The sequence below is a fragment of the Nyctereutes procyonoides genome, unplaced genomic scaffold (assembly GCF_905146905.1).
Source record: "Nyctereutes procyonoides isolate TBG_1078 unplaced genomic scaffold, NYPRO_anot_genome, whole genome shotgun sequence".
Lineage (NCBI taxonomy): Eukaryota > Metazoa > Chordata > Mammalia > Carnivora > Canidae > Nyctereutes > Nyctereutes procyonoides.
The window spans coordinates 62,364,579-62,392,337 of NW_026575126.1; the positions used below are offsets into that span (position 1 = coordinate 62,364,579).

Below are 27,759 nucleotides of genomic sequence, written 5' to 3' on the forward strand. Positions count from 1 at the left end.
TAAAAGCCATTTATGCTATCCTGTAGTCTATTAAAGTGTGCAAAAACATGGTCTAAAAATTGTCAACGCACAGTTTTTTTTTTTAATTTTTATTTTAACGCACAGATTTTAATTAAAAAATTTGGGATCCCTGGGTGGCGCAGCGGTTTGGCGCCTGCCTTTGGCCCAGGGCGCGATCCTGGAGACCCGGGATCGAATCCCACGTCGGGCTCCCAGTGCATGGAGCCTGCTTCTCCCTCCGCCTGTGTCTCTGCCTCTCTGTGTGTGTGTGGCTATCATAAATAAATAAAAATTAAAAAAAAAAAATTTTACCAAGCGGCACCTGTGTGGCTCAATGGTTGAGTGTCTGCCTTTGGCTCAGGGTGTGATCCCAGGGTCCTGGGATAGAGTCCCACATCGGGTTCCCCTCAGGGAGCCTGCTTCTCCCTCTGCCTACATCTCTGCCTCTCTCATGAATAAATAAATAAAATCTTTATAAAAAAACTCAATTAAAAAATCAATCAATACTTTATCAATAAAAAATGCTTTCACCCGAGCTGAAATCCCTGGTCACAGACCACCACAACAAATATAATAATCAGAAAATCTGAGATGTTGCAAGAATTACCAACATGTGACTCAGAAATGTAAAGGGAACAAAGGCTCTGGGAAAACTGGCACCCACAGACATGCTCAATGCAGGTTTGCCACAAACCTTCTATTGGTAAAATATGCAGAATCCGTGAAGCACAATAAAGCAAGGAGCAGTAATATGCAGTATGCCTGGAGAACTGCACTTGCTCTCTTTTACTAGCTGTAGCTTATCTTACTGCACTTAATTCATAAAATTAAGTTCTACCACAGAACTGTGTGTATAGGGAAAAACCATACATACGTATAGCCCAGTGTAATTCATGGCCTCAGACACCCACAGGGGTCTTAGAATGTACCCCTTTGCCAAGGGAGGACCACTCCACTGTGCTTGAACACTCTAATCAGGGCACTTGGGTGGTTCAGTGGGTGAAGTGTCCGCCTTCAGTTCAGGTCATGATCCCCGGGGTCTGGGATCAAGTCCCCATATCAGGCTCCCTGCTCAGTGGGGAGTCTGCGTCTTCCCTCGTTCACATTCTCTCTTGCTTGCTCTCTCAAATAGGTGAAATCTTAAAACAAACAAACATTCAAATCAAATCCAAAGACAGAAGCATGAGCACTCATAAGCTGACCATTCTTCCTGATAAAATGTGGGGTTTTGCCCTTTAGTTTGGATGACCAAGAACACCACCATCCAACAGAAATATAATGCTGGCCACCTACCTGTTTCCAAAGTTTCTAGTAGCCACAGTTAAAACAAGAACAGGTAAGATCAAACTTTATTGCTTTATTTAATCAGTTGTATCCAAAACATCACTTCAACATGTGGATAAATTTTAACAATGACATACTTTAGTATTTTGGTATTATCTTCAAAGCTCAGTGTCTTAGATTCTCAAAACAGGTAAAATTTCCATGAGAAACGGCTGACCTGTATTTAAAATTTATAGTTGAAAAAATAGACTCATATACCAAAGTTCCTAACATACTGAAAAATTTTCTAAAAAGTGAATCAAGTTAATAGCCCTTAAGTCAAATATAACTAAAAATTCAATCCCACAGTTGGGCTGACTGCATTTCCCATGCTCCAAAACCTCTGTGGCCAAGTGACCATGTACTGGACAGTGGGGATGCACAGAAGTGATTTGTCGAAGTGGAGTCCCCAGCCTGGCAGCATCAGCATCAGCTGGGAACTTCCTGAAATTCTCAAGGCCCACCCAGGCCCACAGAACCAGAAACTCTGGGGGTGGGGTCGGGTGCCCCTCAAACAAGCCCTCTAGGCAATTCTGAGCATGCGGAAGTCTGAGAACCACTAGTTCAGAACACACACCAACTAAGACAGCCCGCAGAAATAGTTTTCATCACTTCCTTGTGGAATGGAAAAAGCCCACCCCCGCTAAATCATGCTTTGAGGCTCTGAAACCAGGAGTAATTGCCTGTATTTTATTAATCCAGGAGCAAGAGGAGGTCTGGATGTATAGGTAGATGACCAGTGGGTTAAGATCAGGACCCAACTCAAATGACATTTTGCTTCACTGTTTCCCAAAGTCCCGGGTTGAAGGATATGGGGCTCTCTCATGGACCATGGCCATGACTGGTGTCTATATGGCCAAAGGGCTGTTCTCAGTGTAAGAGTGGCCACCTCTAAACAAGGCCCTTAGCAAGGTACACTGGCCTCCCCCCTTTCCTGGGCTCATGTAGTTGTCACCACGGAAGCCACAAGATGACGACAGAGTGCAATCAGCTGTGTGGGTAAGTGACAGAAGGTTCCAGAACACTGGGTTCTTTGGGGACTCAGGCCAGGGCAGAGCTGCTCTCTTATCTGTCACACCCCTTCAATCCTTACGGCACTTTACTTGGGAGGCAGGAGGGAGGAAGCAGAGGTTGACGGAGCAGCTTAGCCTAACTTAGAATATCCATATCCTTCTATTTATTTTGCCAAAATTTGTACATTTTACTGGAAAAGTTTTAATGACATTCCCGACCATTTGCCATGAGTAGTACAAAGGCACTAGAGCACAACTTTGCCTACAAAGCTAAATATACAAAACAAGTGAATGTGCCAGTGTGTGCAGATAGTCCCATCATCTCTTTACTTTCCACCTGAAAGAGAGCAAAAGAACAGCTTATTTTTTTAGGTCTGTCTTGATTAACCAGGAGCAACTGATCATCTAAAAGCTCTAGGCCGGGCAGCCCAGGTGGCTCAGCGGTTTATTGCCACCTTCTGCCCAGGGTGTGATCCTGGGGACCGGGACTGGGTCGCCCATCAGGCTCCCTGCATGGAGCCTGCTTCTCCGTCTGCAACCAGAGGGAGCAACCAGCTATAAAATGTTACTGCTAACTATGCTCCGTGCTAGAATGAACTGTGTTGGTAATTCAGGGTTTGAGAGCACACACAACCAGACCCTTACCCCTCCTTAAGACTAAGCCAATGGAGCACGCAGTTAATCAGTTGGTTATTAATTGCATGCACTGCACTGACTCCTCAGTGCTCGCCACTCGGACAAGAACTGCTCCTGCTGGTACAAAGCAACCATACTTGTGCACGCTGTTTACACCAATACTGAGTCGCTGAGCCCGCCAAATGGTAGACAGCCTGTGTAAAGCTCCTGACGGCTCGGATTCAGAGGCTCTGGCAGCTGCATACCTACACAGAAAGGCAGACCAACAGTCACCGACCCCTCCATCAGCTTACCTGGAGACCTATGTGCACAGTGAACCCTATGCTCTGTCCAGGTACAGATGACAGGAGAAATCACCACTAACTACAAGGTAAACTCATGCTTCCATATTCATTCAACAGCAGGTTTAGGCAAACATCTCCACTTTGAGAAAGGTACTCTTGCTTATACCACTACCAAATGGGATAGATTGTGTCCCCACAAAAGATAGGCTAAGCCCTGTACACTCAGGACCTCAGAATGTGACATCTAGAAGTAAGGCTGTCACAGATGTACTCAGCTGAGATGCGCTAAGAGTGCAGAGGTGTGGGACCCTAATCTAGGATTGTCCCCTCATAAAAAGGGGACATTTGGACACAGACACAACGGAAAAGCAGGTGATGGAGGACATAGAGGTTGGGAGAGGCATCCACAGCCAAGAATGGCTGAGGACTGTTGGCAGACCACCCGCAGCTTGGGGGGATGGCCTGGAGTGGGCTCTCCCCACAGCCTTCAGAAGCCAACCCCGCCATACCTCCAACCCGTACTTGTGTCTCCAGAGCGAGAAAATGAACTTCTGCTGTTGAAGTCGCGCAAGCTGCGGTACTTTGTTTTGGCAGCCATAGAAAACAATACAACTAGAATCCAACTTTAGTTTAAAATCCAATTTTAATTTAGATTATATTCATCCAAACTCCTACAACAAACACCTCACCTCAACAACTTAGGTCAGTACAATTCTCAACGTTGCCCTATCCCCACTGCTGGGGTCAGGCAGACCCATTGATGTCACTGTACGTGAGCCAGCATGTCAGAGCCAGCCTCTCTTCTCACCCAGCTACGCTGATGGGGCAGCTCCCGTGCTTGCAGCTGTGATCCAGAGGGTGTCTATGCTGAATGCAGAAACTGCCATGACACTGGTCACAAGCCACCTGCAGCATCTCTTTCTTCTTGCACCCCTCTTTTGAGCACCGGTACATAAAAATCTGAGAAGGCAAGAGTTGCTTTAATAAGTAATTATTTAAGAAGCCATTAAAACAACCAACACTTAAACCAGAAACAGTTTTTAGCTACATGAAATGAAGACATCAAAATTTCATTCAAACATCTGCCAGGTAAATAGGTGAGTACTAACTAAGGAAATGGGAGAGTTTTAACAAACACAAAAATAGCATATTAAGTTAGGTATTCATGTGAGATGATCAGAGGTGTTCTCAGCCAAAAAAACCCCCACAAAATCCAGGGGAGTGGGGACTAGGGACATGGAGGGAAGGAGGCTAAGCCTGTGGCATCATACACAGTCCTACAGAAGGCAACTGGTTCCAGGGGCATTCCAGGGAGCTGAAAAATTTATATTCCCTATACTCATTATATTATTAGAGTTTTGGGGTGTTTTTTTTGCAGGGGTGATGTGGGACAAGGGAGTGATACAAATTCTCAAGCACTGCTGACTCTGTGAGGTAAGGATGTTGACCAAAAGGTACCCACATAGAAGCCTGAGGCAGCCCTCCAGCAAAGACAGGCAGGCACAGGCTGCCAGGAGTGACCTGATGATATACAAACAGCACAAGGATATGGGGTGCCTGCTCCAGGAGAGCAAAGGCAGGCATGCACAACCTGGGGCTAGGAGAGTGGGAACAGGGGATGGGCTAGGGTCACAAATCTAGAGTGAGCCAAGAATGAGGAAGACCTTGTTAACTTAGGAGGAAGGCATACCAAGTGGAGCTGTGGCCTTACGTAGGAGACAGGGAATTTTTAAAAGAACTTCCAGAGGGCCTGGAGTAGTATGAAGAGAAGGGGATTATGGAGGATGACTGGGGTCAGCCGGTTAATAAAAGGTTCTGGGTGCTAGGCGAAGACACACAGAGCTTATTCTCTCATGTTGGAGGCTGAAAGCAGCAAGACTTTATAAGCCTTATGCTTATATATTGCAATTATTGTGTATTTAATGTAACATGATAAGGTAGTTCCTAACTATAAGCCAGGATCCATGACTGGAAACCGGGACGTAGGCCTGATGAAAGCCAATTTCCTGGAGACAAGGTCCTTCAAAGCCTATGTGGTTATTTTGGAGAGCAATAGGAGAGGAAAGTGGGAGCAGGGCATCTGAGAAAAACCACCTGAGTAACCTGGTAAGGTGTTCGAGAAGGGCAAGCTGCAAAGCTGCCCAAGACCAGACCCCAGGAAGGCCGGAGAGGCTGTGAGAATCTGCAGTCCAAGGGGAGAGGGCACAAGTTATGTGCCATCATTGAAGGCAAATTCAGTTTGAGTCTCCCTAAGCTTCTGGTTAAGGAAGGGAAACTGAATACACATACTGGCTGACTCCTACCCAAATACGATGAAAACAACGAAAGATTTTTTGAAAAGGGGTATACCCACAAAGGCCGGGAATAAGAAAACAGCTACAAGATTTCAGGAAAAAAAAGCACACAAACAAGTAGCAATGAACCTGGCAGATATGAGAAAGCCAAATTGTAAACTAATGGGGAAGGTCAAGAAGCACTCCAATTCATGAAACAAAACCCTGAAAGGCTCAGAAATTAGCAGTTCCAGAAGCTCAGGGTGCCGTGGGACACAACAGGAGAAATGGCTGCAAGTCCAAGCAGGAGACCTGCACCTGATGCCAGCAGATGTGTACTCAGCAGAGGATCCAAGAGAGGCTGTTGGCCTGGAAGTGCAGCAATGGGCAGAAGGACCATGAGAATCATGGAAGGGGCACCCAGAAGCCAGTAAGGACTTCACACTCCCCGCAAAGGAGATGTGAGTGTTCTTTCTACCTGGCTCCATAATCCTGGAAGTCAGAGTGTGCTCTCCAGGAAGGAAACAGAACACCTTCTCTGGGGAATTTGATTAGCCCAAAAGAAAGACCTGAAATCACAAAGCATAAAAAGTGGACTGGGCAGATGACCTGCAGCCAACGTGAGAGTCCGCACTGCTCCCACCATGCAAGTGAGCAGTCAGCTGCAGGCTGGCTGGCACATGAGGAGGACACTCACTGCGATGCAGATAAAACACTCTGGAGAGAGAATTCACAGGTAAAGAAAACTTAGGGGGGAGAAAGGAGACCCATCCAGGAGGTTCAGCACCCAAGGAACAGGAGTCTAGAGGAAATCCAAGAATCTAAGACGGCATTCCAAATGGAAACACTGGAGTTTCCAGTTTGGGAGGATCCACTGCCTGCCTAGCAGGACAGATGAAGATAGATCTATGCCAGCAACAGTCAATGTGAAGCTTCTAAATTCTGGGATGGAGCGGAGAGGGGTGGGGCCAGGAGAGAGCCTCCAAGCTGCCAGACTGAAACTCATACCACAAAGGACCAACGTAGAACAGCAGGGGAATTCTCTAAAGCAACAGAAGCAAGAAAACAAAGCAACACCTGCAAATATTCAAAGATTTCAAATCAGGCAGCTACGCAAGGAGAAATGGAGAACAAAGACCCAGCAGGATATACTACCTCCTATTTATCTCCCATGGTCCTTCCCAAGGAGCAAGCGGGGGCCTATGACTCCCCCCAAATAAGGGAAAAACAAAGAAAAGAAAACACAAGGCACAGGAGGCTTGGGACCCACGGTTAGGGAGACAGATGCAGAAACTAGGACCTAGCATAAATGCAGAAGGAATCTCTCAGCTGTGTCCTCAGAGACGGAGGCCTGGAACATCAGCCTAGGAGCCCACTCCACGTCTGCTGGGAAGGCGGCGTTAAAAGATGTGGCAGCATAGGAATGGGGGTAGGGGGACTCCGTGCTCAGCCCACACACTGTGGTCAACAAGTAACGCCCCAAACTACAGGGCAGCAAGACAAACTCAAGATACAACACGTGGAGAAAAAAATAAGAGTTGAGACCACCTGCTATGGAGAATAGGGACCTACTGTTTTTTCCTGACACAATTTACTCCAAATGAAGAAATGCAGAACTCTCACAAAGACACTGACACTACAAAAGCAAGAAAGCTAAATGTTCAAACTTTTATGTATCCTTTTACATTTTCCTAAGAGGAGTTTAGGAAAAGTACACATTAACAGAATGGTTCTAGAAACCACATTAACTCTCCATCTTGGGAGAAAAAGGTGAGAATCCTAAAGGTAGCAAATCTCAAAGTAGACTCTAATATTCAGAGTACTTGAATGTATTTGTAAGAAGCCAAGCCATCACAACATGGGGAAAACACAGACACATCACAAAGGTTTTATCTTGCACGCAGACGATTAGGGCTATAGATCATAGATAATTGACCTTTTACCTTCTACAGAAAAAACAGCATTCACAGGGTGACCATAACCTGTCCTTACCTTCTCTTTCTTCCCAGGAAGGTAGTTACAGTCTCGATCAATGTGCTCACCAACCACCACATCTGGTATCTCTCCCTTTTTTACTGGGACTGGGTTGTTACAAAGTGGGCATACTGGGACCTGAACATCCTGAAAATGACAGAAGAGGATATTCCAGATTCAGACAATCAAAACTCACAAAAGAAAGTGGTATGGCATCATAGTGCATCAAGAATCACATAGAGTACACACGCTGATCTTTCCGCTGCTCATCAGAAGAGGACACTGTTAACATAAAGGATTAACAGCAAAGGCAACCCTACAGATTCAGGATAGAGCTGCTCAAGGTGGAATCCAGTGGAATTTAATCAGAGTATTAACCAGTTGTGGAAAAGACCATGAGATAATCAATAAAAGGCAGCCAAGAAGCTGGTGAAACTGATCTGGTCTCAGAGCACCAGGGCTGTCTGTTTTGCATGACCTCAGTGAGCAGTGACAGAGCCCAAACACCTCCAGATGGAGAAAACATAACAGAAGAAGACACTAGCCCCAAAGACCCTCTAGCTCCCTACAATTGTCAACAGCCTCTCCAATCTTTTTGTTGCTTTCACATGCAGGGAGACTCACTGAGCTAACAGCTAGGCACACAGCTAGGCTGAACTCTCAGGTACATAATGACCATCCCAGCCCAAGATTGTGGGGGCTCTGGAGGAGGAACAAAACACCCAGTGGCTGCATGCCTAGCAGTGAAAAAAACCTCAGAGCCAAGGCAGGAGCTAAGAAAACCTGGCTCAGCAAGAAAACAGAGGTGACAACTGATATCCCAACAGGTAATCACAGAATTCTGGGGCGTATACTGTCTGCAGGGGCTGAACTCAAGGGTCACCCAGGACTTCCTCAGTTGACAAGTCTGCACATTGAGAAATAAAGCATTACTAACGATCTCTAGCCAGACTCTCCCTATCTACGGAAGATGGGAAGGTCAAGCCAACAATAAACTAGGTAGTGTGGCCTAGTCATCATGGCCTGGTAAATATGACTCACCCTCCCCCGCCCCCTATGATGACTTAGAAGGGTCAGACCCTGGCCAACACTAATGGAAGCATGTAATAATGCTAAATCATTCATGTTTCTAACTGCCATTATAGGGAAACAGCAGGACAGATAAAATAACCTCTAAACCACTAGAAACAAAATGAATATAGGCCGGGGGCCACCTACAAAGTCAGTAACAGAGATAGCACACTTTTGTTGGACTTACACATGTTCGTTTTCTTAGAGTCCTCCTTATCTTCCCATTTCTACCAGGTACTATTTGCCACTAAATAGGATCCCAAAGCTGTAAAGTTACCCAGATAAGCATTTTTAATACTTTCCAGATTAGACACTTTGTCAAGTGTTAAACCATTTCTTGTGCTTCATAAAGCCTCTGCTAGGTTTTTTCCTCAGCATAATCAGTGAAAGGAATGTTTTAACATGCAAAGTAAGCTTTGAGGATTTGGATACAACAATTTAACTTCAAGACCCCCTTAAAAATGCAATCTGTCGCTTAGAGCTGTGCCATCCAGAATTTCCTGTGATGGTGGAAATGTGCCATATCTGCACTGCCCAATACAGTAGTTACTGGCCACATGTGGCTGCTGAACACCTGAAATGTGACTAGTGTGACTGGGAAACTGGATTTTAAGTCTTATTTCATTTTAATGAAAATATCAGTTATATCTTGCCTTATGTTTACTACCTGGACGCGAAAATTAGACTCTTTGGAATAAAGTACGATAAATTACCTTCTTGAATGCAAAGGGACATTTGTGTGCAGCACAAGTAAAATGATCTTTACAGAAATCTTGTTTACATGCATCACATTTAAACGGAAGAAAATCTAAAAAAAAAAATAGTGTTTTAAAGATTAGAACAAAAAAAAAAATAAAGATTAGAACAAAAGAACTACAGATCATGTTAAACATGTATTTACCTGCAGTGAGTTCTTTATGCCTATCAAACATATCCTTGAGGTGGCACATGTAAGAAAAATGTAATTTCATAATGCCAACAATAACAAAGAATCTATAAAGCTATCTTTTCTTTTACAAAAAAATATCTTTCTTTTAGAAAGAGAGAGGCTGCCCAGGGCAGGAGGGCACAGAGAGAAACAAGCAGACTCCCCGCTGAGCTCGGGAGCCCATGAGGGGCTGGATCTCACAACCCTGAGATCATGACCTGAGCCAAAACCAAGAGTCAGATGCTTAATGGGCTGAACCACCCAGACGTCCCTATAAAACTATCTTTTCAAGAGACCATCCCATGTAGTATCACAAACACTTAAGCAGCACACTTCTATCCACTTGGCTTTGGCCCTCGTACCTGGCCTTGAGTAGACGGTGAATAATAATACTGAACAGAACCTGGACCTCAGGCCAGCCTCCCAACACTGAAAAGCCACAAGGGGCAAAACCCAGAAAACAGCTAATTAATCAAATAGCCAGTTCTCCCTAACCAAACAGTGAATGTAACACACATTTCCTATTAACAATCTCTTAAAAGTGCTTACCTAGCTGCTTACAAGTTTTTTCTGAACAATGCTTCCCCAAATCAGGGAACTCCATTATGAGATCGTGTCCGAAAGCACAGACGGCAGAGGGATGGATCACCTACAAGAATTAAAGTAGTTAGGAAAGAAACCATGGCCATAATTTCAGTCCCTGCAGTGCCTAACTTCGGACTAAGAAAGTCTACAAAGATGCTCTGTGGGAAGAATCCGATGCCCAAGTCATCCTGCGCCCCTGGGAGGCACTAAAGTATCGGATTCTCCCAGGTACCAGCTCGTTCGGAACCTACCCCCTTAGGACACCAATTTCTTCTTGGCCCTTTAAATTCCCCTTGAAAAAGCTCACCCGGAATTCAGGCTTGCTTTAAACCGTTCTGACTCACGTTGACAGGGCTTTCCCATGTTCAATTTACACAGCTTTCCACAAAAAGCTGGGCCACAATTTCATCGACCGAGTCTACTTGTTGACATACACAAAGCCGTCACCAAGGGCTAAAATCACGTTGACAGCACTATCCCGAGGCGCTTCAACTCCGTCCCTGCGGTCCTCAACTCCCTATTGCCCTGAACTTTACTTAAGAACTTACTCCCGAGACACCACCAACTCGGGAGTGGAAGGGTGGACACTGGGAGGACGAGGAGGGAAGCTCCTTCACTCGAGCGGGAACTCGAGCTCGTGACACGCCTCACGAGAGCCCTGCCAGCCTCAGCACCTACAACCCTATCAAGAAGTCCCCCCAGGGGGATCCCCGGGGGGCTCAGCGCCTGCCTTCGGCCCAGGGCGTGATCCAGACGCAGGATCGAGTCCCACGTCAGGCTCCCTGCATGGAGCCTGCTTCTCCCTCTGCCTGTGTCTCTGCCTCTCTGTATCTCTCATGAATAAATAAATAAAATCTTAAAAAAAAAAAAAGTGCCCCCAGAAATCAGGGTCCGCCGTGCGGTCCCCGGGCCTTGACACAGCAGCGGTGAGAGCCCCCGAACATGGGCTCGTTCGGCTAGCGCCTGAAGCCTTTCCCGGGCCCCGACCCGTCCCCGTCCCCCCCGACCCGGACCCAGACCCAGACCCAGACCCAGACCCAGACCCAGACCTGGCTGTCGTCGGGGGCCCGGGCGGCCGCGGAGACGAGCGGGAGGCGGCGGAGACGGGAAGCCGGATGTCCCTTCCAGCAGTCAGCCGCACGGTACAAGACCAAAAGGCTGACGAAAACGGAATCCGACGGACGGCACCGCGTCGTCCAAGCCCGCCGACGAGCGAAGCATTGTGGACCGCCAAACCCCCATTTATTCGCTGCCTCGGGATCAGAGAGCCGCCGCGGCCTGTACGTGCCCGGCGCGCCCTGACTACGTCACCGCCCGGCCGGCCAATCTCGCCCCACTGCGGCTCGGCTTTCCCGGCGCGCCCCCGAGACGTCACACCGGGCAGGCCAATCCGCTCCCGCCGCAGCCCCGTCGGCCCGCCCACTCGCTCCCCCGCCTCCCTTCTCGAACGGTCCGGCGGCTTCTCGGAGCTGCTGAGTCACTGTGAGGTCGCTCTGCGCAGGCGCACTCGGTAGGCCGCGCGGCGCGGGCAAGCTGAGTCAGGGTGGCCAGGCCGCCGCTCCACGCGTGGCAGGGTGGAGGGGCGGCCTCGCGGAAAGCCGCACCCGGGGAGGGCCGCAGCCTGCGTCGCAGAGGGGCCGCCGCGAGGTACGGAGCCGACACGGCCGGGCGGAATGGGAGGGGGGGCCTGGCCTTGGGTAGACGACGCCTTCTGCCTCGACGGGAGCTGGCCTGTCCCCACGTCGAGGGCTCCCCGCCCCCTCCCACCGCATCCCCCCCACCCCATCTTCTCTCCCCGGGTCCCCTGCCTGCATTCCTGCACGGGTCCCCTCCCAGCATCCCCTCCCTGGGTTCTCTTCTCGTGTCCCTTCCCCTCACCATGTCCCCTTACCTGCTCCATCACCCCCCTCTGCTCCCCCTACAAATGTGTGTGTGGCTGTTTATTCCCCCCGGGAGCGTGTGATTTTGTGAGGTCCCCGCAAACTGAATGAGCAGGTGCTCTCAGGGGTACTTGCCAGGTTCAATTCCCCCAGAGCCTCTGGGCACGTCCAGCCATCAACCCCTAGCCTTGTTTCACGTGCGTTTCTGTTTAAAGATAATTTGTGTTGATGTGTTGTTGGTTTTGTTCTCATTAAACTCATGGCCAGCGGTAAGTCTTGCTGAACCCGGCCTGCCCGCCGCTGCTCTCCGTGAGGTGCATCGCAGCCTCCTGGTACTTAGGAAACTGGACAGCACTTAAGCGCCGGCTTGAAGGCCACTTGAAACCACAAGATCGCCACCAAAACACAAAAATACGGAGCCGTAACACTAAATAGACTGTGGAACAGAAGCTTACTTAACCATATCAGAACTGAAACACGAAAGAAGGCAGGTGTCGTCGTCTTGTCCCACCTCAGCTGGAAGTATGTTCCTCTGGCAACTCAAGTATTTTGCCACTCCGCACAAGTTGGCCAATAACTGCAGAAGTACCGCAAATACTGATTTTGGAGTTACAAGTAAATTTGGCAGATAGGCAAGTTCACAAACGTGGAATCCACAAATAACAAGAATCAGGTGTGTGTGTGTGTGTGTGTATTTGTACATGTACATACCCATTTTCCTTGGTCTTTTTCTGAGCCATTTGAGAATATGCTATAGACCCGGTTCCCCATCACCTCCAAATATTTGCATGTACATTTCCTAAAAGCAGATACTCTTACACAACCATTCTGTAACCATCCACACGAGAGAATCAGTATTAAAACAATATTAGGGCAGCCCAGGCGGCTCAGCGGTTTAGCACTACCTTCAGCCCAGGGCATGATCCTGGAGACCTGGGATCGAGTCCCATGTCGGGCTCCCTGCATGGAGCCTGCGCTCCCTCTGCCTGTGTCTCTGCCTCTCTCTTTCTCTGTCTCTCATGAATAAATAAATAAAACCTTTTAAAATAACAAGTAAACAAATTTTAAAAAACAATGTTAAAGTCCAGTCCATAGACTCCATTGCATTTTGCCAACTATGTCAACGTCTTTTTTTTTTTCCTTTCGGCTCCAGGGTCCCATCCACAATCACATGTGCATTCTCCTCCATGCTAGGATAGGTCCTCCATCCTTTCTTTCCCTGACGGTTTTTATTAAAGATTACAGACTTCTCTATGACATGTCTCAGCATACATGGATGTTTTCTGAAGATCAGATGCAGGTCATGTTTCTTGGTAGGAATACTACAGGAATGGTACTTGCTGCCGTCCATCCTACCACGGGTGATACTCATCTGGTTACCTAGTGACATAGGTGTCTGCTAGGTTTCTCCTTTTTTTTTTTTCATTTGTAAATTGATTAGTATTTTGTAGAGAGATATTCCAGAATTCAACTGTAATTTTATTCTTTTTCAACCTTTGTCTAACGATTTTAAGCTTTATCAGTGACTTCTGCCTAGATCACTATGCTCATTGCCAAATAGTGCTTTTTATTTTTGCTAGAGTAAGCTCCACACCCAGTGTGGGGCTTGAACTCACAACCTGAGATCAGGAGTCACCTGCTCTACTGACTGAGCTGACCAGACACTCCCTAGGTAGTGCTTCTTAAAATGTCCATTGTTCCTTTCATATTTATTAGTTGGTATTCTATAAGAGAGAGATTTACATTTATTTATTTATTTATTTATTTATTTATTTATTTATTTATTTATTTATTTATTTATTTATATCAGTATGGACTCATGGATTTCTTTTACTCAGTGGTCATATTCTGTTCCTGTCATTGTTTATTTTGAAGGCCAGAGAGCCATGTCTAGCTGGCTCTTGAGTCCTTCTGACATGTCCCTGTCATCCTGTCATTCTTTGTTCCCTTTCCCACCTTTTTAGCACAAGGTGCTCCAGCTTCATTTTGTACTCTTCCTGCTGCAGACCTGGAATCAGCCATTTCTCCAGGGAGCATTGTTTCTTTTTAATGGAGGATGGTGTTTAGAAATCAAGATTTGAGTATGTGGTATACTTAATGCTACTAGGGTGTCATTGCTTCTAGGCCTTCTCGTGGACATGTGTCAGGAAGTGTATGTATATTCATGTGAGTATGCACATCTATAATTGTCTTTATTTGTGTATGTATTTTTTAGGAAAACATTCATATCCTTACCTTCAATTTCAATCTAACACAGGATTTTTAAAATCTTTTTTGTATTTACAAATAACTTCTTCGGCAATAAAAACCTGGGTTTCATTATTCTATTTTCTTCTTTTTCAGTCTATGTATGTATTTGCTTAATGTAACAAACTACTCTGGCCATCACCGCCACCTGCTTTGTGCTCACGCCCTCAGCACTCCATATCCTTGTTCAATTCTAGGCACTGCCTCTGCAAACTTCTCTCTCCCCCTTTATCCAGTTGGTTAAAATCCAGTGCCAGTCAAAACCTTCAGTTTTCTTCCAGAAAGATTTTTTTAAAAGAAGATAATTTACTAAGGAAGCATAAGTGCAAATACATACTTTTAAGGACATTGTCATTATTTGTGAGTTAAAAATCACGTATTTTTAACAATTCTTGCACAGAATCTTTTTTTTAAAGATTTTATTTATTCATGAGAGACACAGGGAGGCAGAGACATAGGCAGAGGGAGAAGCAGGCTACCTGTGGGGTCCCTAGGATCACAATCTGAGCTGAAGGCAGACGCTCAACCACTGACCCACCTAGTGCCCCCAGAACCTTAATTTCTTAGGTCTTTCGATAAATGCAAATACCTATTACTACAATACTATAGATCCTCAAATTTCCAAAAGTCAAGAATATTAAGTAACCAGCGTGTTAAAAAATAAGTTATAATTAAATGAATCAATTACTATCAAGAAAGTGCCTTTTCTGGGACTTCTTGGTGGCTCAGTTGAGCATCTGCCTTTGGCTCAGGGAGTGATCCTGGAGTTCCGGGATTGAGTCCTGCATTGGGCTCCTTGCAGAGAGCCTGCTTCTCCCTCTGCCTGTGTCTCGGCCTCTCTGTGTGTCTCTCGTGAATAAATAAATAAAATCTTTTTTAAAAAGAAAGTGGTTTTTCTTATAAATTGTATGCCAAAATATTGAGATTAAAAAATCTTTAAGTCCATGTATTCCCAGATTATCTGGGTCTTGCTAGAATCAATTGTAACACTAAAATGTAAAGTTTTTTTTTTAAATTTTTATTTTATTTTATTTTATTTATGATAGTCACAGAGAGAGAGAGAGAGAGAGAGGCAGAGACACAGGCAGAGGGAGAAGCAGGCTCCATGCACCGGGAGCCCGATATGGGATTCGATCCCGGGTCTCCAGGATCGCGCCCTGGGCCAAAGGCAGGCGCCAAACCGCTGCGCCACCCAGGGATCCCTAAAATGTAAAGTTTTATATTTACATTAACTAGTGAGTTTTAGAGCAGAAATCCAGATTCTTTTTTTTTTTTTAATTTTTATTTATTTATGACAGTCACAGAGAGAGAGAGAGAGAGGCAGAGACACAGGCAGAGGGAGAAGCAGGCTCCATGCACCGGGAGCCTGATGTGGGATTCGATCCCGGGTCTCCAGGATTGCGCCCCGGGCCAAAGACAGGCGCCAAACCACTGCGCCACCCAGGGATCCCAGAAATCCAGATTCTTGCATGGTATCAGGTTTGCCATGCTACAGACTAAATTTTGCACTTGGTAGTGTATTTCTTGTTGCTGCTGTACCAAATTACTGCAAGTTAAGTGTCCTAAAACAAACTGTCTTATCATTCTGGAGGTCAGAAATTGAAAATGTATCTCACAGGCGTAAAATCAAGGTGCAGGGCAGCATTCCTTCTGGGGGCTATAGGACATACATACTTTTGCATTTTCCAGCTTCTGAAGGTTGCCCACGTTCTTTGGCCGATCACATCACCTCAACCACTACTTCCATTGCCACATCTTGTCTGACTCTTACTCTCCCCCTTTCATGTAAAAGGATTGCATTGGGCCTGCCTGTGCAATCCAGGGTCATATCCCCACTCAGGATCCTTAGCATGAGCACATCCACAAAGTCCCCTTTGTCATGTGAAGTAACAGATTCGTGGTTCCAGGATTGGGACATGGACATGGGTAGAGGGGCATTATCCTGCTTACCATGGGTAGTGCCCCCACTGCCATAGGAAAAAACAAGATTACATTATTTTTTTGAGAAAGAGAACAGAGGGGGAGAGAGAATCAGAGCCTGATATGGGGCTTGATCTCATGAACCTGAAATCCTGATCTGAGCAGAAGTCAAGAGTGGGACGTATAACTGAGCCACCCAGTCCCCCCAAGATTACATTCTTTAAAATAAAAGTAAATAATAAATAAATAAATGAAAGTAAAGATTTAAAATTTTCGTGTACTTTCATCTACTTTTCAAAATGTGAAACTTTGATGAGAAACACCCAAATTTTGATAAATGTTTTCAAAACAACCAGACTCATGAGTTTGTAACCAGAGAAAAGAAATGTAGTTGGTTGGACACTACCTCCCCTCCTCAGACACAGACACACACAATCACGTGAGCACACATACATAGATGGGCATTCGCATGCCTTCTGAGAACCAGAATTAGCCCACAGCATGAGCTGGTACACGGGGACTGTCAGGAGATGTGAAATTGGACACCCAGGGGCTTTACCAGGAGTGTACTTGGTCTACCTCTGCTGTTCTTTTTGGTCCTCATCTGGCTAAGACCATGCCAAATTGTGGGAACAAAAGATTATCAAATTAGATCTTTTAAATGCAGCTTTTGCTATTAACTGAAGTCTGCATTCTTTAAGTGACCTCCATACATCCAAGCTTACCACATCAAAATTAAGGGCTCCCTAAGATGTCCTCTGAAAACTGCTTTGTGGTCAGCAGGGAAGGATCTTGTAATACTCATGGTGCTCCATGGAGAAGTGGAGACAGACCTTGGAGTCTTGGTTAGCAAACCTCAAGAAGTCTGCTTCAAAGGAAGAGGCTACAGTGCATGTCCAGTTAAACATTCCTCTGTCAAGGGCCCCCAGTATTCTTCACCAACAGGTCACTGTTCTGATCTCTATTTTAAAAACGGGGAAGCGGAAGTATAGAAGTGTTTGAAACCCAGGCTCCTGAGTCCACATTTGCAATTTTTTATCTGCCACCTATACTAGCTAGAGATGAGGATGGAAAGGCAGGCAGAGGCCAGACCACGCAGACGTTTTTTTTTTGTTTTGTTTTGTTTTGTTTTTTTGGATTTTGAAAACTTAAAGATTGACCTCGGGCAGCCCCGGTGGCCTGGTGGTTTAGCGCCGCCTTCAGTCCAGGGTGTGATCCTGGAGACCCCGGATCAAGTCCCACATCAGGCTCCCTGCATGGAGCCTGCTTCTCCCTCTGCCTGTGTCTCTGCCTCTCTCTCTGTCTCTCATGAATAAATAAATAAAATCTTTAAAAAAAATAAAAATCTTTAAAAAACAAGATTTAAAAAAATAAAAAAAGATTGACCTTGAGGAGTGGAGAGGAGACAAAATTTATTTATTTTTTAATTATTTTTTAAAATTTTTATTTATTTATGATAGTCACACACAGAGAGAGGCAGAGACATAGGCAGAGGGAGAAGCAGGCTCCATGCACCGAGAGCCCGATGTGGGATTCGATCCCGGGTCTCCAGGATCGCGCCCTGGGCCAAAGGCAGGCGCTAAACCGCTGCACCACCCAGGGATCCCAATAAATTTATTTTTTATTGGTATTCAATTTGCCAGCATACAGAATAACACCCAGTGCTCATCCCGTCAAGTGCCCCCCTCAGTGCCCGTCACCCATTCACCCCCACCCCCCGCCCTCCTCCCCTTCCACCACCCCTAGTTCCTGTCCCAGAGTTAGGAGTCTTCATGTTCTGTCTCCCTTTCTGGTATTTCCTACTCATTTCTTCTCCCTTCCCTTCTATTCCCTTTCACTATTATTTATATTCCCCAAATGAATGAGACCATATAATCTTTGTCCTTCTCCGATTGACTTATTTCACTCAGCATAATACCCTCCAGTTCCATCCATGTTGAAGCAAATGGTGGGTATTTGTCGTTTCTAATGGCTGAGTAATATTCCATTGTATACATAAACCACATCTTCTTTATCCACTCATCTTTCGATGGACACCGGGGCTCCTTCCACAGTTTGGCTATTGTGGACATTGCTGCTAGAAACATCGGGGTGCAGGTGTCCCAGCGTTTCATTGCATCTGCATCTTTGGGGTAAATCCCCAGCAATGCAATTGCTGGGTCATAGGGCAGGTCTATTTTTAACTCTTTGAGGAACCTCCACACAGTTTTCCAGAGTGGCTGCACCATTTCACATTCCCACCAACAGTGTAAGAGGGTTCCCCTTTCTCCGCATCCTCTCCAACATTTGTGGTTTCCTGCCTTGTTAATTTTCCCCATTCTCACTGGGGTGAGGTGGTATCTCATTGTGGTTTTGATTTGTATTTCCCTGATGGCAAGTGATGCAGAGCATTTTCTCATGTGCGTGTTGGCCATGTCCACGTCTTCCTCTGTGAGATTTCTCTTCATGTCTTTTGCCCATTTCATGATTGGATTGTTTGTTTCCTTGGTGTTGAATTTACTAAGTTCTTTATAGATCTTGGAAACTAGCCCTTTGTCTGATAGGTCATTTGCAAATATCTTCTCCCATTCTGTAGGTTGTCTTTTAGTTTTGTTGACTGTATCCTTTGCTGTGCAAAAGCTTCTTATCTTGATGAAGTCCCAATAGTTCATTTTTGCTTTTGTTTCTTTTGCCTTCGTGGATGTATCTTGCAAGAAGTTACTGTGGCCGAGTTCAAAAAGGGTGTTGCCTGTGTTCTCCTCTAGGATTTTGATGGAATCTTGTCTCACACTTAGATCCTTCATCCATTTTGAGTTTATCTTTGTGCATGGTGCAAGAGAGTGGTCTAGTTTCATTCTTCTGCATGTGGATGTCCAATTTTCCCAGCACCTTTTATTGAAGAGACTGTCTTTCTTCCAGTGGATAGTCTTTCCTCCTTTATCGAATATTAGTTGACCATAAAGTTGAGAGTCCACTTCTGGATTCTCTATTCTGTTCCATTGATCTATGTGTCTGTTTTTGTGCCAGTACCACACTGGGAGACAAAATTTATATAATATATATTCACACAGCTGTACAAAAAATAATTTAAGTTTTTCTGTTTTCCAAAATGGAACTCCGCTTTCTTTGAAGCCCCCAGACTGCCCCAGGCAGCTGTTCTCATCCATTAGCATAACCCTGCCTGCAGTGTTTTTGTCATCTATCTGGGTCCAGTCATGGACAGGCTCAACCTCAGTCATGGTCAGGCTCAAATCTTGATCATTCCAAGGCTTCTTCCTCCCAACTACTTCCTTTCTCCCTCAGTGGCATCTGGGGTTGGAGAAGCTGGATAGATAACCTCATGGCAGCAGAGGCTCTGGCATACATGCTAGCCAATTCCTCCCTGGCCTCTGCAGGTGTTAAGACTTGTCCCACCACCTCTGCTCATGTGCTAACATTTGCTGCTGCCGGCCTCTGATCATAGCTCCTTACATGCAATGTCAACCTGTTCAGACTTTAGGTTACATCTGCTTCAGTGACCCTCTCAGGGTTCCATGCTACTGCACATGGGGATTTGGGAGTTTCCTATAGCTTATGTGCAGAATGTGGCTCCGGAGGCACCACCACAGATCCTTTCCCTGTCTTACTACATCCTGGGTATCCACTATTGCACTTTCCCTGCATTGGCACAGAGAAGTGTGCCTTTTCTGGAAGTAGAGAGGGGAAAACAAGCATGGACCCCTCTGCTTTCATATCATCCCTCTACTCATTTGAATTGTTTGTCATCTCAACTGAGGACTGTAGAATGAACATCTGGTCCATTCTCAGGAACCCAGACAGATGTCTTCTCTTTCAAAGATCTTCAAACGTCTCCCCATCCCTGGAAATAATTTTCTGTGTTGCAGGAAATTTCTCTCACATCATATCTTTGGGTTTCTTGCTCTAGGGTAAATCTCCAAACTTTGGTTCCTGGTCCTTTTCTCTCTCTCTTGAAAGCCTGGTTTTTAAGATGGTGGCTTGCTAAATCTCCAAAGCTTTGGTTCCTGGTCCTTTTCTCTCTCTCTTGAAAGCCTGGTTTTTAAGACGGTGGCTTGCTATGAGCTCTTAAAAGTTTAAGGTTTAGATTTAAAACTCAAAACTGAGCAATAACTTCTTGGGCAGACCTTTCTTTGCAGCTATGAGTGTCACCTCCTGGCCTAGTTATGATGGTGGAAAACTTTTCAATAACAGACAAAAGAAAATATATTTACATTATGCCCACATACACATGTTTGTATTACATTATGCCCACATACAAATGTTTGAAATTTAAAACATTTGTTCAGCTGTAGTATGTGTAAGACCTTGAGGAGAGGCAGGAGCAGAAGTGGGAGAGCAAATAAGCTGTTACTGCAGTCTAGGTAAGAGGTGACAGTGACCACAGAAAAGCAGAAACCTTACTCACTTTCACAGCTTCCCTTGTAGGTAGGGCATGAACATGTGATCCAAGTCTTTCAGAGGGAGAGAGTCTTCTGGGAAGATTCCCTTCCTTCAAAAAAAATAAAACAAAAACCAAACAACAACAACAACAAAAAAACTACTCATTAGGACAAAGCCCTCTTCTGGAAGGTATTTTTAGGATGCTTGGAAATAGTAGCCTTTCTCTAACATAAAGGGCCAACATTAAGGACCATGTCCTTATGCTGAGCTGACAGAACAGAAAGGTGGAAGGAGCTAGGTTGTGATGGCGATGTTGAGCTGCTGAACAGCTTCCTTGCCTCTCGGTTTCTTGTAATATAAGGTAACACACATCCTTATTCAAGACATTTCTTGTTTTCCCTATTGTTGCTAGCCAAAAATACTGTTACCTATAATTAGAAAAGTTATTTCAATTCAGGACATGCCAGTTATGAGAAAAAACAGAAAAGTGGGTGAATAAGTGATTGGATACATGCATCTGCAACTCAGAGAAGAGGTCTGGCCTGGGAAATACAGTTGTGAGTCATCAGCACACAGTGTGTTGATGAGATTGTCTAGGGAAGGACAAGATGTGGGGGAGAAGAGGATGCAGGCCTACACCTTAGGAAAGGCAGCGCTGGAAAACCAGACTGAAAATGAGCAACCAGAGAACTTAGGAGAAAAATAAGGAGGGAGAGGCATTGTTGAAGCCAAGGGAAGATGGAGATTTCAAGAGGGAAAACTGGCTAACTGGCTCCTGCTGCTGAGAGAACAAAACAAAATCTGAAAGTGTCCTTTGGAGTTAGTGATGGAGAGGTCACCATTGTCCTAGGATGGTCCCAGAGGAGAGGAGGAAGTCAGATAAGTGGGTGAAGAAGATAAGGTGAAGGCATGGAGTCTGGGCAAAAGAAGCAGAGAAGCTCTTTCACAGAAAGGAAAACAGTGAAGTATACTCTCCTGGTCCCAGGCTGCTGGCCTAGTCTGGTTCAGCAGATGATGTCCCACTGCCCCCATCCCACAAGACACACTCTCTTCTGCTCAGACACATAGTCAATATTATCTTTACATTTGTAACTCATATCCTCAACAAATATTTATTGGGTGCCTGCTGTGTACACAACACCCTGTTTGGCCTCAAGAAAATATAAGAAAAGATTAAATGGGGTCTCTGTCTTTTCCCAAGAGCTCATAGTTTTGATCCTGGAGGTAAAAAAGGCCCACATCCTGAAACAACTGGACATTAAGCATCAACATTGTATTTATGAGGTTGCGGGGCAAAGGCTGTAATCATGATTGGAATTCAGAGAATAAAAACTTCCCAGAAGAATCCTGAAAAATTTGGGCTGGAGCATCTAGGAAAATTTCACAGACCCTTAAATACAGGGGATATGGACTGGGGCAGGAGGTAGACTGCTAAAGCCAAGCCATGTGTCTGCCAGGATTTTTGGTTGCAGGTAACAAGAACTCACCTCAAAATAGATTTTTCCCAGAAGGGGAATTTTTGCCTCCTAGACTTGAGTTGTGCCTGGATCCAAGAATTTAGACAAGGTACTCCACACCTTTCCTCTGAATGCTGGCCTCTCTGTTCTATTGTAGAGCAACCTCATCTTTGACAGAAACATAGCTGCCAGCAACCTGGACTACTGAGATACTTTTGAAGGTGAAAATGGGGTGCTGCTAATAGTTTTGTTGAGACAACAGGCACAAACTGGGACCCTGCTAGGAAAACTGGGGCACAAGATCATCATAAGCAAATGCCCACTCTAGCCACTGGCTGATGACCCTGCCAGAATCACTTGAAATGGGGGAGAGACAGTACTCCAAGGACATTGTGCCATTACCAGATGAAGGAGGGACAAGAATGCTAGAATCATATAAAGCAATGGTATCTACTATTCATCATGAGTTGGCAATTCAGGGAAAAGAAGAGAAACAATGAATAAAACCTCCCCAAAAGAGATTTAGAAGTGGCTGGAATCAGGCCTGAGGAGGGCCTGCCACTAGGTAATGAGAGAAAAGAGCCTACAGCAGGGTTGAAAAAGAATGCTGAAGCGGCATGGACGAGAGGCCATGGATGACAAGCAGCACCAGGTGCTTTGCTGAATTCCGCATGAGCACCAGAAGCCTGCAAGAAGTTTGCCTAGACAGATACTTACGACTTTTAGGAAAGTAATTTCCTTATAACGGTCCAGCATTCAGGATACCTGGGGTTATGGTATGTAACAGACAATCCCAAAGTCAATGTAGTCGAAAACAACAAAAGTTTATTTCCTGCTCAGGTGTCCTGTCCCTGATATATACACAAGCTCTGCTCCACATTGTCCTTACCTCTGAGGCCTGGAACTACAGAGTGTTAAGTATTGGAAGTCTTGCTAGTTGCCTTGGCAGAAAGGAAAAGGTGGCCAAAGGGGCTTCACACTGGCCTTAAATCCTCCTGCCTGGGAGTTTCAGAGCTCACTGGTTGAAACCAGTCCCACACCTAAGTAGGGGATCCAGGAAGCACAGTCCCAGCAGGTGCCGAGAAGGGGAGAACTGAAATAGCTGTTAGTTGTCAAAGAGGAACAATGACTAGCACATCATATGGTGATAGAGGTTGGATGTAAGGCTGAAGGAGGGGGACACAGTGGAATTTGCTTCTCTAATGCTCAGTTATGTAACTGTTCTTTTTTTTTAAGATTTTATTTATTCATAGACACAGACAGAGAGAGAGAGAGGGAGAGAGAGAGAGGCAGAGACACAGGCAGAGGGAGAAGCAGGCTCCATGCAGGGAGCCCGACGTGGGACTCGATCCCAGGTCTCCAGGATCATACCCCAGGCTGCAGGCAGCGCCAAACTGCTGCGCCACCAAGGCTGCCCTATGTAACTGTTCTTATAGGGATCTTATTCTTCGTGTTAGACCTTAGGCCCCTGAGGACAAGGACTGTGCCCTTTAACCCTTTATAGATGGTATTTATACACCTCATCATGTTAGGTAGGCTCCTTCAGGTGACAAAACTGGAGAGAGATGCTCTGATGATATCAGGGCTTCACCATAAGGATTCTTAGGGAGGAACAGGAGGTGTCTCAGTGCAGTCTTATAAGAAGGAAATATGTCTCCTTAAATTCTGAGTGGCCACATAGACCGCATGTGGTGGCCTCCTAATAAATACACCAATGATGTAAACTCAAGTTAAACCAATTTTCCTACTGGAAACTGTCCTAGGAGCACTAGGAACAAAGGCCTGCTGGGTGGGATTGCTGACCCCTCCTGCCAGTGCTGCAGAAGGCAGCCAGTAGAGTACTCTGTCCTCTAACTGACATCGTCTCTAGGTCTCTGCAAAGGCTTCAGCTCTGTGAATCTGAGAGTCACAGAGGGAGGCATGATACTTTGAGTCAAAATTGCCAACAGAAATCAAACTGTATTCCCCCAGACATGTGAGCAGAACATAAATATTTCATAGACATGAAGTCAGCTAGACAGAGATTTTAATTCCAGAAAGTGATCATAAGGTAAACTACAGGAGATGCGGCTTATGATTTGCCTCATGACACATTTTTAAGTAAGCAAAAGCCCTATGGAATAAAAATAAACTTGTTCAGGTTCCCCAGCGAATGGGAAGCAGCTGAGTGGAGCAGAGACGAACTAATGTTTTCTTTTTCCATCTCATAATTTTGTGATGTGATGTTATCTAGCATATGGGACCCCTTGTATCGTAGAATCTGTGTCACATGACTCTTTCTTATTCCATCCTTTGATAAACCAGGGCAAGGGCATCTGTTTCAATATCTTTCCAAATATTGTTAGAAATGACCTTGGAGAACCCTTTGTTTAGTGCCTATTGAGCCCCCAACAGTGAGGAGTGAGTGATTGCTTGTTGGTAATTGTCCATGTAAAATGTTGTATATGACTGGAAATGCAAATACAAAATTAGAAAAGTGAAAAGGGAGCCTTCGTTGAAAATGTGGCAGAAACACTCACCCTTGTGAGGACCTTTCAAATCTATCAGAATGATTCCTCCAGTACCATGCAACCAAAGCTGTTCCTTGACTTCCTTTAACCTCCAGGATCACACCCTTTGCATGTGGCACTCAGTGGTTGCTGAGAGAGGGATCCAAACACTCCTCTCCCCACCATGAGGAATCTTTGGGTCCAGTGGGTAGGTCAGAGTCGGAAGCCTCTAGAAACGATGTTGTATCCCTGGCAGACTACACTGTTGATCATGAGTCTCCTTGAGGGGGTGACAGGAGAAGACAAGCAAGGGCGGTGCCAGGCACACAGGGGAGCCTTGGGTGAATGCCTGTGAGTGGGGAACCGGGAAGTCCGTACAAACTCTGCGAACTCTGCAGCTCAGTTAGCAGTGCTTACCAACACTTACTTCTGGGTCTTTAGAAGTGTTAATGTTGGGGGGAGCTGGCCCAGGGATGCAGGCCCCTCTGAGCTGGCTCTTCTGTCAACTTAAAATGATTTCAATTTAAAACTTACAGATGGAGCTGCCTTTGTCTGCCCAATAACAAAATTTTGATTTCTTTTGCAAGCTTGCCTGTTGAGAGAGCACCCAGTTGCTATATGTTGGAGCAGAGCAGCAAGGGCAGTTGCCCTCATTACTTAATAGGAAGCAAGTCTGCACTTCCTTTTCCCTCATAACCACTGAGGGAGGAATGAAAGTGCCTTGTGAATTGTATACATTACCCCAAAATTGAAAAATCTGGCAACTTCTGTAACTACGGTAGAAATATCTTGATTCACAGAGGTGTCACCATGCGAGGAAATGGTTGCCCATATTGAGGTGTCAGATTGCCATCTGAAATGGAAAGGAGCACATAGCAGTATAAAGTATGAAACGGTGCTTTGTTTTGAATTTAAATCTTTATGCTGTACCAACTGGGAGAAATAGGAAAAGTGTTTTGGACTGACTGTGGCACGTTTGTGGCCACTGTCTATGTCTATGCAGTACGGGCCATCACACTCGCTTGGCTTAGAAAGATATCTGCCTATTTCACATAGCAATGATTATATTCTCTCTACATCACTTGTAGCATTTATGCTTCAGCATTGTTGTTCTTTATTTTTAAATATAGCTCTGATCTGGTCACTGCTGAGGATTCCTAGTCTTAGAACCATGAGAACTCAAAAAAAGAATCTAGTCCAGAATGAAATAACAACGATGCAAAGTCTCTAATTTGTTTTCAACTTCGTGTTGGTTCCTGAGTGGGTTCTGAATAAGTAATAATCATCCTGATTTCCCAGTGACTTGATGTTCCATTCCTGGCCAGGCCCTTTTGCTACCTCCTCAAATTGCTGTATTAAATATTAAAGCCACTGTGCCTGGCAGCTCCATCCTGGAGACAGTGGCAGAGTTTTTGTGGAATAACTCCTCCTGGTTGGCTGCTAGATTTGTTCATTATTTTAATCTATGCATATTGGCTAGGACTACAACACTGTCTCTTTTTTCTACAAATACTAGTTTGAAATGAGGAATCAACATCCCAGCAACCCAGCCCTGAGGAAGGCGAGGGCTCTGATTCTTTATAGTTGCCACACCTAGTGTGGGGCACTGACAGGGTGGTCTTCAGAACACTCTGTGCCTTCCTCCAGCCAGTAGGGACATTTAGGCCATCCCAACCAGGGATCTGTTGAAGACCTGCTTTATACAATGTATTTTGCTGGGTACTGTCAGGAGAGCGGGAAGCATAAGATTTGAACTTGTAAGCTGCTTGGAGAGTGAAAACATGTATATAAACAAAACAAAACAAAAACAAAACCACAACAGTCCGCCCAAAGCAGTGCCCAGTGCAGAGAGGATGCTGTGGATGTCTGCAGGAGAGGGAGTGGTTCTCTGGTGCTATGGACAAGGTGGGTCTTTGACAGAGATGTAGGACTTCAACATATGTGCAGGGGAAAGGGGTGTCACACTGTGGGCATGGCATAGAGGATGCAGACTCCTCACAGAGCCCAGCTATGTTAGCCGGCAGCACTCACCATGAGGGTCCAGCTGCCAGGGTAAGTCCACTGTGGGCCTTGGAGTCTCTGAGGAAAACAGCCTTCATGAGTCAGATTTGAATGAAGGGCCATGATCCTGGACACTTTCCCCAGAGGGATTCAGGTCTGTTTTCAGTGTTGTTCAAACAGACTTTGCTCTTTTGAGACAAGGAATTGTCCTTTGTGTTACTGCCAGCAGAGCCCCACACCAGGCTGAGCTGGGTTGGTGTGACCATTCCAACAGCGCTGTGATTAGATCTAGAGAGTTGTGCCTGAAGGGGAAGAAGAAATGAGAGGAGGGGGGGAAGTGTGTCCTCAAAGAGGGAGAGCAGAAAGGGGCAGGTGTGGACCTCCTGGGCAGCAGCCCTTGCCAGCCCCCAAGGCCCAGGCAGCACCAGCAGCTCCCTGGCGTATTCTTTGGAAAGAGCTCCTGAGGCCTTCTCTGCCAGCAACCAAAACTATAAAAACAGATACTAATTGTAGTGATAAATTACCAGACTCTTCCTGACAGGCTTTTGGGTCCCAGGCAGAGGAGTGCTGACCTCCCCAGCAAGACAGCCTGGTGGCCCATTCCCTCCGCTGATAACCTCCAGCGAGCAGCTCCTGGCAAGAACTCCACTTAGCTGTTGGAGTCCGTGTTTGGATGTGAGTCACATTTGGCAGGGGGAGTCCTAGGCACTTTAGGAACCTCCTGGGCAGCTAGCAGGGCCTGTCCATAGGAAGGCAGTTACCGAGGCACCAAGAGCCTCTGCTGCTTTAGACTTAGAGCAGAACCAGTGGTTCAGTGGTTCAGGGAAGGAGCTTCACCCTGCCTCCACCACATGCACAGAACCAACAGATTTAATGAGGAATTTGGAGTTCTGTCCTACACTGACTCCAGTTTTAGCTGAGGTTGAAGTTGGAGAATCTCACATTTTGGGCTGCTCTTCTTTTTGATGGGCAAGAGGGCCGAGGGAGCTGGAGCACTTCACAGAGTCTGAGCCTAGCCCCTGCTGGGGTTCACCATGTGGCCGAGATCTTTGTCTTTCCAGATTCCCTCAGGCCTTTCCTACCACTCTGGACAGGGCAGAGAGGGCCTTGCCTAAAGCGTTGAGCAGTTCATGGTGAGCTCCTAGGTTACAGTGCCATAAATGGGAAATTTGACAGAGCTGTTGTTGCTCTGCATGTGGCCACGTGAGGGGGCAGTTGGATGTGCTTGATGACCATATATCCATCAGCCACAGACAGTTGGGCTGGCTATTGGGTCTCCCAGCATCTAAATTCTTTCTGGC

General features: G+C 45.8%; 1 protein-coding gene and 1 long non-coding RNA gene across 2 annotated transcripts; one reads left to right on the plus strand and one right to left on the minus strand.

Moving 5' to 3' along the window:
• Nucleotides 1-1,337: 1,337 nt before the first annotated feature.
• On the minus strand, nt 1,338-11,379 carry ZFAND2A (zinc finger AN1-type containing 2A). Its single transcript, XM_055341027.1, has 6 exons — nt 11,137-11,379; nt 10,052-10,151; nt 9,288-9,382; nt 7,522-7,650; nt 4,065-4,216; nt 1,338-3,217 (listed from the first exon to the last, which is right to left on the minus strand). Exons 2-6 carry the CDS (start codon nt 10,104-10,106, stop codon nt 3,019-3,021), a joined length of 630 nt encoding a protein of 209 aa, XP_055197002.1. The 5' UTR covers nt 10,107-10,151; nt 11,137-11,379; the 3' UTR covers nt 1,338-3,018.
• Nucleotides 11,380-11,601: 222 nt separating this feature from the next.
• LOC129519077 (uncharacterized) lies at nt 11,602-14,290 on the plus strand. The gene is made up of 2 exons (XR_008666344.1): nt 11,602-11,734; nt 12,235-14,290. It is a non-coding gene; the product is annotated as an uncharacterized LOC129519077 (long non-coding RNA).
• The last annotated feature ends 13,469 nt before the right edge of the window (nt 14,291-27,759 follow it).